A 14,014-nucleotide genomic window follows, 5' to 3' on the forward strand; every position below is an offset into this window, starting at 1 on the left:
AAACTTATTCCCTTTGCTTGGACAAGATTATGTGCTTGGCCTACTACTGCAGATGGAAAACTTTGAACATTTCTATGTAACAATATAAATATCACACTTTGTCTCTTCTGCAAATTCCAATAAAGTGATTAGGGTACAAAGTTGTCATCAAATTCAAGCCAACAAAGCTGCAGATATGCATTGTTTTGGATTCTCAGCATTAGGAAACCACAGCTCTATAACAAACGCACGAGCTTTTAGGTGAGTTGAGGTACAGTGTCATGGAAACCAAGCTTTCTTCTGATGCACCAGAAAGTATCTAAAGTGGTTGAGATCTGTAGCATCTGTAACTTGAGACTCCTAAAATATCTAAAATTTAGGTATAGATGTGGCATCAGCTATAATTTGCCTTCTTTATTAATTCTTAAACAATATGAAATCAATGTAAAATAATAAAAAAAATGTCATGAGCAATTATTATTGCCATTCTCCTCCTTGTAGTATGATTAATGATAGTAAAAAACCCAAGGCAGAACTCATGATCAAATAGCTTGAAACATCGTTTATTCTTGAATCTGATGCTAAACTAAATATACTTTCTAACCATTTTTTATTGATATATAAAAAATATATATGTTTGAGAATGCTTGAGCATGTCCACACCCTTCTAAATGGTATCCTAGAATCACCCATGGATCCTTGACCTTCCCCATCTCCCCAACATACGTCAGACACTGAAGATAATGTGTTCGATGAAATGAAGGTCAAAGATCTCTATCTTGGAACACCATGGACAAGGCCCCTTAGTGTGGGTCGAAAGGGATCCATGCGTCCAGAACAAGTTCCTAACCTCAGCATGACTTCAAGGATGAGAAGAACACCCGGGGCTTTAGAGAAGATCTACCAAAAGGACCCCCTAGATCACGAGTATACCAACCAATCAAGCTAAGCACGGATAACAGCTAAGGAATCGTTGCAACGTTGTTTGTAATTGTGTGGATTCTCAAATGGATTGGTCAAGATGAATGAAGCCAGGCCCAACGCACCGATCGAACATGTACAATTTGGGTTCCAGACGTACCTACATAGCAGCGACAAACCAGCGAACACCTTCCGTGCACGCTTCTGATTCCTCTGTTCATCAACAGGCCGCTTGTCATTTCCACCTGCTGCTCGTTGAGAACGGGGGACAAGTTTGATCACTAGAACTGAAACTAACAAAGAAGTTGCAGGCAGATTTGTTGAGTGAATCAAGCAAAAATAACAAATTGAATCGAGAACAAAAAAACAACAAATTTAACATCAAAAGAGGGAGACTCTTTCTCAACCATTTGAATGGAGAACAAAAACAATAAATAATGCACCCGGAATGTCAAAAAACACTAAACTTGTGCTATCAGACATCTGATGCTCACATAGGGTTGGAACCATTGTGTCCCTGCCACAGAAGAAGAAAAGAGTCAATAGCAAGCAGTTGCATCAGGAATAATACGATACCGATACCTAAAGCAACATAATAAAGGATCAGCGTTTCGGTGTACCATATGTTCTTAAGTTTACAGATGAGAACCCAGGACAATGGCTTCCGACACAGTGATAATACAACTCAGAAGTTTCTGTGTTGTGAAATAAATTACAGAATGATCTTTTGAACCTATTCGATGGGAATGGCAAGCATCCATGGAGTTCATTGAGAACATGAATTGAGCTACTTTGAATTTATTATCCCCATCACAGCTTGGTCTGTGACTACATATTTGGATGATACCATAAAATTACCACTTCTAGGCAGCCTCAGAAGGAACACCATGGTAGACTACTGAGTGCTCTGAACTCACCGGATTCGCATGATACTGTCCATAGAGGGCGTAAATGCCAACTGAGATCAAGCTCACTATGACAAATCTGTACCATCCTTCTTCATGTAGCTGCAAAACATCCAAATAAGGATTACAATATTATTTTCTCAAAATATATCATACAGTAAAAACTATTGGGCAAAACATACAGGGACATAACAGCATATCCATTCGAAGGAGAAAAAGAAGCAAATTATTCTAAAAACCAATGGAATGAAACACTAGTGATCGTGTACTAACGTTGTCCTCTAACTCATTTCAAGTCCTTTTAAATGATCAATCTCACAAACAAGGTTTGTGATTTCGAATCGTACCACTCGTGTAGCGGGCGGTTCGCTCAATATAGCGGCCTGGCTGCGGCGAGGCTGAAGGAAAAGCATCGAAGAAGGAAGAAGGAAGAAGAAGGAGAGGACATTCGAAGAAGAGGGAGAAGAAGAGAGAGAATCGAGAGAACCTCGGCGCAAACTTGTTTCCATACCCTTTCTCGATCCCGATCCGACGTCGCCCTCCCTCGACGATCCCGATCCAGGAGGTAACTGCGAGGAGAGTCGTAAAGAGGATGATCTGGAGGCGCGAGGATCAGGGGAGGCGGTCAACGAAAGAGGCGGTCTCCTTCATCGCCTCATCTGCGACTCTACGGCCTTCTTCTTTATCGAAGGCGGGAGACGTCTGTGGCCTTCAATGTCTTTGCTGCCTTCTTTGCCAATTGTCGCAGACAAGGCGTCGAGAAGAGGAGGTGATGTCGTCGAGGCTACGTATGCCTTTTTTCTAATATATATATATATATATATATATATATATATATATATTAGGCATACCACTAGGACCGTACCATACCGAGCAAAGCTTGATACACCGGTACGAAATTTTGAACCTTACTTACAAAAAAAGCTACTACATATAAATAAATTGTGCTAACCCAGAAACATATATGCAAATCAACTTGAAAAGGTATGCTAAATATTGTTCTATCAATCTACAAAAAAATAGGGATTTTAATTGCCAATTAGTATTGCCTATGAAGTTAGCAATTGGATAATCCAGCAACAAATCCCTGTAAATTCATATGACAAATAGAATAGAATTTGTGACAGACTATTTAGCTGTCTAGCCACAAAGGAAACCAGCTTTCTAGTACACAGGATAGTTAGCTAAGTCCCATAAGCGAAATAAACAAATCGCTTGTAATTGGGATTTCTTTCCATTTAGTTTTGTTCTAAATAATAATAATAAGGATTCTAAACCATGCTGGTAAATAATATGAAGCTATTTGGCAGTTCTCATAACATTTTATTTCAAGTAAATATAGGCATGCCACAATACTGTCACATTTGGACTTTTCAGAAAACATAGAAAGAAACATGAAAAGGCTTACGAAGCTAACCTGTGCAGACAAGAAGATATTTATAAATATGGAAAGAACAGGGACAATGGGGACCCCAGGGCAAGAGAAACCAGGTGGATCTGCATAATCCTGCAAATGTAGACATAATATGTAGTCAAAAGAATACAGGTATTACAAGTGTTAAAAAAATGAGTTGAAAGGCAATGCTACAATATTTTGGGTAGATTTGACATTTCCATTAATGTTTGTTGGAGTTTTACTGGTCATGAATGCTTAATCCGGAAAATCATTCTTCCAAAGAGCTTCATGGTTACAAATAAATCTTCATTCATGATAAAGTAGTAGGAATAATGAAATAAAAATAAAAAACCGTGCCTCTTCATGGAAAACCAAAATGTGAAAATAGCTCCTAGTTAAACAGATTGGTAAATATCCAGATTCAGAATCAGATGGGAGAAAGAAACCAAAAATTTTCTATAAGCCTTAAGAGAAGTGAAATTGATGTGAACCAAACTGTCATGTACAATGCAAACAGAAATTTGATGCTGCATATGGTCTGATAATGTTGAAAGCTTGTTGATGACATACATGGTAAAGCAATGAGAATAGCCATGGCATTGGTTTTGTGCTTTGCATACAAGTCAAAGATGAACTAATTAGCAGTTACCAGGACTCAGCAAGATCCATTCTAGTAGATGTTTGTACAGTTCATTGTTGACCAACAAAAAAAAAACAGAAAAATTGTGATATATTATTTGAGAATATGTAGCTAGCACCCATGCCTTCAGGAAAATAGTATTTGGCTTAAATACAATGAAAACAGACACAGAAATACATGTTGAGGAAATAAGATACCAATAAAAGACAGGCTTAGTATAACAGGTATATCATTTAAAAATGAAGTCACCTGGTAGAACTAAAGTTAGGTACATGGAGTGTAGAAGCAAGATATTCATATCCTAGAGATGATTGCAAACCAGAAAAGACCAAGCAGTTTACCCGGCTCAGAATGATAATTAAAAAAAAATTGAAGCAACAAGATAGAGGCTGTTAAGAAAAGGGATTTGGAATGGACAAATAGTAACACTATGAAGAGGTATGCATAGTGGAGAAGTGGCAACGTCACGTCAAACAATTAGATAATAGTATCTAGTCTAAGTGACAAGATTCTACAGAGCCCCTTTTTGGAAAGTTGCTTGAGTACATATTAGTGAGCTATAAATGAGGAAATGCCTAGACATTTATGGATGCTAATCAGAAAAGGATTTTTAAAATTCAGAGCAATCAAGTGAGTTTCCCTTGCTAGAAATGATTACAAGATGAGGATACATAATCCAGACCACAAAGCTGGTAGAAAATCATAGATAAAAAAGAACACCCATTAAACCTTGCTAATAAGGGATTCAGAATATGGTCTCCAACTTCATTCATCACTTTTATTAGATGCAAAACCCTGATGATAAGGGATGCCCTTCAATTCAGTTCTGATAGCAGAAACTGCCAGCAGCTACAGACTTTGTAGCATTGAAGTTCTATTTTGCTGCTTTTGATAACACTATGCAACTCTTATGAATGCCCTTTCATGTAAACATGTAGCCAAATATATATTTTTTTTAAAAAATCCCTTAACCTACCTGTATTCTACTAATTGTATTGAAATACACACAATAAGTATGATCAAATCATAGTACTCACCTGCCGAAATTGGACAGCAACTGCTCCAAGAATTGCCATCGCTACAGCAAATATAATAATGATAAAAGAACCACTGAAACGGTAACATAGTCCAGCTAGAAAACCACCGAAAGCAATTATAACAAGACATATGATGCCTTCACAACGGGCCGAAATGCACTTCACAGAAACTTGACTGGAAACTTTGTCCTTCCACCTTAGGGTTATCACACATGCCGAAACAACTGAATAGCCAGTCTATCCCACAAAAAAAAAAGAAAATATTTGATCCAACCAATGATAGTAATATGAGTGAGACAAAAATTCTTGAGAAACGATCACATGATTAAACTATTAAGATTAAGAGATGTGAAATGAATATGAAGAATTATCAGGCCAGAGATACGAAAAGAAAAAGGGCATACCAGTGTACCAACTGAAAGAATGTGAGAAAGCTGGTGTACATTAAACAGACCTGCCATGATACCAGCAACAAGACCAACCCAGACCTGAGAATGAATAGGCGTGTGTCGCAACGGATGCACCTTGGAAAAAACTGAAGGTAGCAAACCATCCCTTGAAAGCCCAAGATACAATCGAGACTGTTAATTGCAAACAACATCGTATTCAGTGCATTACTAAATAACTAGTATTGGTGATGAAATTGGAGCTCAATGCCTTACCTGAACATATAGACCAACAAGAAGGGTGGTAGCAAGGCCTGCCACAGCTCCAATACTAATTAAAACAGAAACGACTTTCAACCCTTTAGCTGTAAAAGCTTCAGCCAAAGGAGCATCTTCACCAAGAAGCTTGTATGGGACCATCCCAGTTATTACTAAGCAGACACCAATGTAGAGAACTGCACATACAAAAAGGCTTGCTAGAATACCAATAGGCAAGTCCCTCTTCAAAAGACAAAAAAAAAGGATGTTTAGTTAGTTGAATGATCCAGCAATATATTGCCAGTGTATCTTGGATATAAATAATTGGATTGTCACAATGCAACAAAACTTAAACTCTACTATGCAACAGGAAAATTGAATGTCAATAAATTACAATTTTTGGTGAAGTACCTGGGGTCTTTTGGATTCTTCAGCAGAGTTAGCAACCGCATCAAATCCAACATAAGAGAAGAATACTACTGTTGCTCCCGTGATGACAGCTTTAAAACCATTTGGAGCAAATGGTGACCAATTTGATACATCAACTTCAAATGCACCAGCGAAAATGACAACAATGACAATGACTACCTGCAATACATTGTATAACATCACTTACCCGTCGGCATCAAATGAATTAACTTTCTTTTCAACAGCAACACAAACTAACCCATGTGACAAACTATATAGTGTTGAAACTGGCAGGGAATGTCATCACTGAGAAAAAGAAACTTAAAAAAGCAACTTAAATGACTAGACAACTATGTTTTATGAGGTTTCTCAGAAAACTTGTACAAAATGTACAGAAAAAATATCATTTCCAAGAAAACAGATATATGCAGGTGTATGATTTTAGTTTCTTAATGCAAAGAAAATATAATAACAGAACAAGAACATCAAAATCATCTAGCAAGGTTGAGGGATAAACCAGTAGCTTGATTGTGTTCTCGGTAAGAGACAGCTTTGAAAAATGTTTTATTCCATTCAAAGAAAAAGTAAAACCATCTTTTGCTAGAAAATATGTTCAACTATCCAAACGTGATCACGAAAAGAAAGGGAAATCCACATAGCTTAGACATCAAAAAGAGAAATCCTATCAACTTCACTTCCTGAACTTGTACACCATATAGTATGTCATTAGCATTGGTAGATGGAAAAACATGAGTGAAACCCACAATAAGGACACCTAAGCCAAATTAGCAAATAATACTTTTCATATCCATTTGATGATACAAAAGAATTGTACATTGTGGTGAGAATGATCATAATTATCTCATGAAGTCATCACTCCCGTGAAGAATCATGACTCAGAGATGGGCTACAAGTCTACAAAATAAATCTCCAAGCATGTAAGCACCTTCGATTGAGCAAGACCAGTTCCCCATCAAAGGAATCAACTTGAATAATAACATTTAATAGAAGTTACATGTGAAGCTAAAAAACCACTAATAAGTCGATAAATGCAAAATCCTTTTACTTCCCAAAATATAACTAGTTGTTACAGAATTATATCAAGTAAAACATCTATTTCACAAAAGTCTCCAACCACAGAAGAATACAAAGTCACATATTTGGACTAAATAATATTAATATCTAAATAATATTGATATAACAAACTGGTAGAAAGGAATGATACTATCTCATAGATTACTACCTTTGTTGCAGTCATAAAAGAGTTCACTGCTGATGACTCCTTGACACCGTAGCAAAGAATTAAGGTCAAAAGTATCAGAAGGATAGGAGCCAATATGTTAATAGACACGACTCCACCAAAAAATTCTATTCCACCATGTCCAATCCAGCTAGGAAAATGTCCCCTTAAGAAAGGCAGAAGTTCCAACAGGGATACGAAATAGCTAGCTAAGCTGCGAGCAATGCTTGCTGCACCTATATGATAGTCCAGCATTAACTGGATGAAAACAAGAAACGCCATGAGTTCATTAAATGCAGCATAAGTGTATAAGTATGCTCCGCCAACGACAGCAGGAAAGCGTGAAGATAATTCAGCATAACACAGGGCATTTAGTACACATGCAGCTCCAGCAAGAGCGAAGCTAATTGCAACACCTGCAATGAAGATGATGATGAAATTGACGAAGAATAAAGATAATGCATAAGTGGGTCATCAAGAAGAAATAATTGAAAATGGATGTAAAGTGTTTAAAGAGAAGAACAATATTGCTATTGTAAACCAAGTTACCTGAAAGATCAATATATCTGCCTTTAGATATACAACAAACCATAACGTTTCAACTATTTAAGTTCAACTATATAGTTTTTTTTTTCCTTACGGTCAAACTTTATCTAGGGTAATATCCTTTATATAAGAGACATGAAATATTACTAAGAAGGTGTTCTTAAGTTCTATTCTATATTAACTCAGACCACTAATCATAATTGACTCGAAATGTCTAACTAGACTATTTATTGGTCTCCTTTAAACATATTTAAATCACCTTAAATGATTTTTTTTTCATTTTTTCCTTTTCAAAATATACCTAAATTTATTACTCTAGTTGCTATGCTACAACAACAATAAAACCGTAAGTCCTAACTATTTATGATCGGCTATATAGATCTTTGTCGCCATTGAGATTTATAAAAATCCTTATGTTTAGTTAAGTTTAGAGTACTTAAATCTTGATTTATAATTTCTATTAAAATCTTTTTAGGTCTTCCTCTACCTCTCATCGTACCACTAACATTAATTATTTCATCTTTTTTTACTACCACATCTGAATGTCTCCTTAGCCATGCCTATAGCATCTTAAATGATTTTTTTTTATCTTATCCTCTATCGAAACGATACCTAGTTGTTCACAAATAGAAGTTTTTTTTTCCTATTTTTCCTAGCAACTCTGCACATCTGTCTCAACATTTTCATCTTGACAGTACAAACATTTTATATATGTTTTTTTTAACTGCCCAATGCTCAGATCCATAAAAGGTATACAGTTTTGAATAATACCGCCCGGTATGCAGACCGCTTACTACCGGGCGGTATTATATATATATATATATATATATATATATATATATATATATATATATATATATATATATATATATATATATATATATACATACATACATATATATATATATATACTGAACGGTATACCGCTCGGTATATAGTACCGTACCATACCGAGAGAAGGTCGAAACTCTGGTACAGTACGATATTTCAATTCTTGCATAAAACATTATTGGTCTCACAACTGTCTTATAAATTTTTTCTTATAATCTCAATGGTATATGATGATCACACAAGACTCCTAATACCTCTCGCTATGTTAATCATCTTGTTTTTACTCTATCAATAATATCTTCATCGATCTCTTCATCTTATTGAATAATTAATCTAATATACCTAAAACTTTTACTTAAAGGGACTTCTTATCCATCCAATTTAACTATATTCTATATATTCAGTTTTAGTCTAATTTAATTTAAAGCCTTTAGTTTCTAAGGTTTGCCTCCATAGATCAAGCCTATAATTAATTTCACTTAGGTTCTCATCAACTAAGACACCATCATCAGCAAATAACATACACAATGGAGGTTTATCATGTAAGTAACCAGTAAGTTCATCCATTATCAATATGGAAAGGTATAGACTTAATGTGGATCCTTGGTGTAAATCCTATACATTAAGGAAACTCACTAGACACACGTCTTATAGTTCTAACACTAATAGTTATATTGTCATACATATTTTTAATAACATTAATTTAATTAATGGATACATATTTCTTTTCTAAAACCTACTATGATAAATCTCTAAAAACCCTATTATAGGCTTTTTCTAAGTCAATAAAAATCATATACAAATCTTTCTACTTTTTTCTATACTTTTACATTAATTGCCTTAATAAATAAATAATTTCTATGGTAAATCTTCCAAGTATAGGACTAAATTGATCTTTGGAGATATTTATTTCAAGCCTTATTATACTTTTGATAAAATTTTTCCAAAATTTAGCTCATGATTTTAATTTCCCTGTAATTTGAACAATTTTGTATGTCACCTTTATTTTATAAATTAGGACTGAAAAACTCTTTCTCCATTCATTAAGCATCCTTCTGAATCTCATGGTTTTATTAAATAAGCTATTTTATCAAGCTAATCTCTTGTCCCCTAAACTTTTCTAGACTGCAATAGGGATACCATCAAGTCCCACACTCTTAGTTATTTTCATCTTCTTTATTGTATCTTTTACTTCATTAGCTTTAATTTTATGAATAAATCTATGATTATTAAATCTACCATAATTATTTATCATTAAATCTAAGTCCTATATGGAATATTAATTAAATAATTTATAAAAATATTTTTTTCGTCTTTCCTTAATCTTATTATCATTAACAAATATTCTTTGATCTTCGTCTTTAATGTATCTAATATTACCTAAATCCTTACACTTTTTTTTTTCCTAGCTTTAGCAATTTGATATATATCTTTTTCACCATCTTTAATATCTAATTAATTAAAAAAATTATTAGATTTATATCTTGTCATACTAACTACTTTTTTAGCCTCCTTTTTAGATTCTTTATATCTTTTAAATTTTTTCGTATTTTTATAATTTTTTCAATCTAAAACATGATATTTTGATAAAATTGTTATTTGAAATTTCTTGCACCACCATCAACTCTCTTTTAAAGTTACACCTCTATCTCTAGTTTCACCAAAAATCCACTATGTTAAACTCCTAATCTTATTAGCCATCGTAGTCCAATTAATATTAATATTATCCTCATCTAAGTTCCAAGGCGTCTCCCTTTCCATCTTATTCTAAAAAGTGTTTACATTATCATTTTTAAAATTCTTCTTTCATTTTCTACAGTAAATATATAATACCATCAAACCGTGTTAATTCGTCAAACTTTCACCAGGTATAACTTTATCTATCTTTCTAGTGAGACAAAAGTCTATTTGACTACAGTTGTGACCACTTTTATAAGTAATTAAATAGTTATCTTCTTAAAATGAGTATTTACAATTATAAGATCATACGAAGTTGTAAATCCAAAATTATACCACAATTTTCATTTCTCTCCCCATAACCAAAGCCCTCATGCACCCCTTGATATTCACCACATGTTTTTTCTATATGATCATTCAAATCTCCTCCAATTATAAGTTTTTCGAGTACAGGCATTCCTTGAATGATATCATCTAAGATTTTCAAAAATTCTCATTTGGTTTGATCATTCAATCCAACTTGAGGGGCATAAGCACTAATGACATTCAGAACATCTTTTCCTTTCATAAATTTTAGAACTATAATGCTATCTCCAAATCTTTTACATTTACAACATTGTTCTTAAGATCCTTATCAACAACAATTCTTACACCATTTATGTGTTTAACTTTTTCAATATACTAAATTTTAAATCCAGAACTATCAATCCCTCTAAGATTTTCCCTACTCATTTGTCTCTTGTAAACAAATAATATTTATTATTCTTTTGATCATAGTGTCTACTAATTCTAATCACTTCCCCGAAAGTGTTCCTATGTTCCAAGTTATTAACCTAACCCTCTGTTCTTGGACTAACTTATTTACTCCTATTGGTCTAAAACAATGAGAGAACTCTTGCCTAGTTGTGACCACATTCAGGCACCGATGTGATGGGTCGCTTCCAAGAGACCTCCTAGTCGATCGTCTGCAATTCGGGACACCTAGGTGGTGAAAGTGCCTCGCGACACTTTCAGATGATGACCTAGCTCTATACTGAAATTGGTTTAAGATCTATGTTCATGAGACATAGTTTTACATTGATTATCAATCACTTAACACAACCCTCCACCTTTTTCATTCGGGTTTGGGACCGGCATTAACAGTGATAGTTGCTTTGCTACAATGTTGGATAATACTCAAAGGAGACCTATAAGTGTTACAGTTAGACAAAGTAAATTGATTAATACTAGTAGTTTGAAGAAATATGGAGTGAGATCCAAGAAGACTATACTAGAAACATGGATGCTCTTGATTCAACTAGAGATATTATCTTATCCAAATCCTAATGGCCAGACTAATCCATATAGTCAGTCCTAAATAGTTAGGACATTAGGGCATGCTACCGTGGTCGCCTTTGCTTGTATTAGTTTATAATAAATTTCGGATATTTTCTCTTCAAAATGAAATGCAAATATTTTCACATACAAGTGAATTATGTCTAACTTGGTTTAATAATAGATCGATCGTTAACATGTGAAGAACATATTCAAAGATCTACAAAGCCAATCAACAAAAACAAATAACTCCATCTAATTGAACCATATTTGCTTAACCTGAACCACAGGTCCAAAATACTTAAAGCCCAAGTTAATTGTAATACATAACAAGTCCTTATAAACTAATCCAGATCTTTTCTCCCTTGCGGGACTAAAATAGAGGTGTTACATTATAATCTTTTCAAAGCATCTCTCACTAGACCAATAAGTGTTTTACTATTTTATCATATATTCTACACAAATAAGCCTCAACTTCACTTTTTTTATCGCACGAGTTCCCTAATGGAACATATCTAATAAAAAACAAGATTCGACCACCGATTAAGAAATGATTGATAGTAGTAAGATTAAATTGCAGAATTTTTAAGGTAAATATACCATTTCCTTGGCAACATGACGTCTAAAGATTCAACTTACGGTCAAATATTGTCGAAGCAATGCAATCGCTAATTACAACAAGATCTTTCGACGATAGGGAAGGGTCCAGGAAAGTGAGATTTTTGAATAAGAGACTTACCCGGGCCGGCATCACGAGCCACCGTACCGGTGACAACGAAGATCCCAGCGCCGATTGAGGCGCCGATTCCGATGAGGATGAGCTCGAAGAGGCCGAGGCGGCGAACGAGCCCCCCGCCATGGCCGGCCACAGAGTCGGTTGGATTCCCTATGGCTTTTCGCCGGAGGGCGGCGGACCAGAAGCCGCCGAAGAAGGACCGGCCGCCGGAAGAGGAAGAAGAGTCGTTTAATCCCATGGCACCCGAGAGAGAGAGAGAGAGAGAGAGAGAGAGACAAAGCGAAATGTCTTGTTTTATGGGGCGTTACCCGGTGGGCCCATAGTTTTAACGCAGTGGAGGCTGGTACTGCAAACAGGTACGCAATTGAGTATAAGAAGTATCGCTCGGACAATCCCTTTTTTGCGTTCGGATACGGTAAAAGGGAACGTGACACCTTTTTGCGACGTTGGATTTGGTAGCCCAGTTGATCGAGCGACGAGAGCCGTGTATTTCCCAGATGATTAGGAAATGGCGAAGATTTGTGACAAGAATTAGGCCACAATCATACGAAGGCTCCGACGACAGCCGTCACACAACAATACATATAACGACTGCATCGTATTGGTTAATATAATGAATATAAATTAATTTTATATAATAACAATAATAGTAATATATAATTCTGTGATGTCAAAATCATCAATCCACTAAAATTTTCAATCATAATGAATTATAATTTCTTTTTATATGAACCTCAAAAGGCATAAGCTAAATCTCATATTTGTATGACCCAATATGGTCTCCCCTAATTATTGTTTAGACACAAATAAAGGTTATTCATTGTTCAGAGCTTATATGAGAGTCTCATTTAAGAGTTAATTGATCGTTTATGACTTATTATATTAGATTTATATTTTTATTTAAATAAGGATATTGTCTATATGGAATTCACTTGCAAAAAAGATCCATAGAGAGATGAAATTAAAATGGATGAGTAGTCAATTCACTTGAGAAAATTGATAGGTAATGACATTAAATTCCTCTCTTCACTCAAAAAGCAAAATGATTTTGAAACCAAAATGAAATTGTGAGAATGAGAGTGAAAAACATTAAAGATGTGGTCTAGAAATAGAGGAATTTTGTTGGTAACATTGACTACTGTTCCTCATCTAAGCTTCTAATGAACATTCATGGGATATTCCACAAGAGAAAAGTACAAAATTAGTTCCTTAGATGATATGATGTAAAAGGACATGGCAAATATGCAAACATATTTTGGAAGAGGCAGCATGGGAGCTCAATGAAATACAATATATTTTGCAAGGATATTGTATTTTAATAGAATAAATCAAGAAAAGATTTTGTTATAATTAATTGAGTTATCTTGAAATTTATAAAAAAATTGAAAATATGAGTAAAATTTTCTTTTTAATTTCAGCCCAAATTGTTCATTTCTATTTCATCAATTAAGTTAGAATGTTGTTTATGTTCACAACAAAAATAATATTTTTCTTTTTAAAATAAGATATTATATTAAAGAATAATTAAGTTTCTTACATTAAAATTCATCGAACCAGACTGATCTAATCTTCTATTGGGTCAAATTTGATAACGATTCAATAAATATGATGACATGTATCCGAACGTAAATAATAGACATAATAAGAATTTGATTGGCTAAGAAGAATTTAAGCAAATCATTAGCAGGTGGGCTACCTATCCTTGCAAAAAAAAAAAAAGAGTTTAAATATTACTAATGT

At 34.4% G+C, this 14,014-nt stretch overlaps 1 protein-coding gene across 6 annotated transcripts; it reads right to left on the minus strand.

The window, feature by feature from the left end:
• Window positions 1-91: 91 nt before the first annotated feature.
• On the minus strand, window positions 92-12,551 carry LOC135636861 (cationic amino acid transporter 9, chloroplastic-like). 6 transcript variants are annotated; one of them, XR_010496071.1, is made up of 10 exons: window positions 12,278-12,551; window positions 7,174-7,586; window positions 5,934-6,110; window positions 5,541-5,765; window positions 5,283-5,459; window positions 4,879-5,115; window positions 3,223-3,312; window positions 1,818-1,907; window positions 1,308-1,417; window positions 92-1,193 (listed from the first exon to the last, which is right to left on the minus strand). XR_010496071.1 is itself a non-coding variant. In XM_065148974.1 (10 exons), exons 1-9 carry the CDS (start codon window positions 12,510-12,512, stop codon window positions 1,391-1,393), a joined length of 1,671 nt encoding a protein of 556 aa, XP_065005046.1. In that variant the 5' UTR covers window positions 12,513-12,551; the 3' UTR covers window positions 92-1,193; window positions 1,368-1,390. The 6 variants fall into 6 exon arrangements, 3 of the variants coding, with proteins under 3 accessions (XP_065005046.1, XP_065005045.1, XP_065005044.1); XR_010496070.1 differs by having other exon boundaries at window positions 92-348; window positions 1,061-1,417; XR_010496069.1 differs by having other exon boundaries at window positions 92-895; window positions 1,061-1,417.
• Window positions 12,552-14,014: the final 1,463 nt, after the last annotated feature.

This window comes from Musa acuminata, chromosome BXJ3-4 (genome assembly GCF_036884655.1).
Source record: "Musa acuminata AAA Group cultivar baxijiao chromosome BXJ3-4, Cavendish_Baxijiao_AAA, whole genome shotgun sequence".
Lineage (NCBI taxonomy): Eukaryota > Viridiplantae > Streptophyta > Magnoliopsida > Zingiberales > Musaceae > Musa > Musa acuminata.

Excerpts from the sequence above, each read along its gene's own strand:
- LOC135636861 (XM_065148972.1), bottom strand. The coding sequence starts at position 12,512 with ATGGGATTAAACGACTCTTCTTCCTCTTCCGGCGGCCGGTCCTTCTTC. Across the intron at positions 5,460-5,540 it reads TTGTTGGTCTATATGTTCAG|TCTCGATTGTATCTTGGGCT; the intron begins GTAAGGCATTGA and ends TGCAATTAACAG. Across the intron at positions 5,116-5,282 it reads TTCTTTCAGTTGGTACACTG|ACTGGCTATTCAGTTGTTTC; the intron begins GTATGCCCTTTT and ends TTTGTGGGATAG.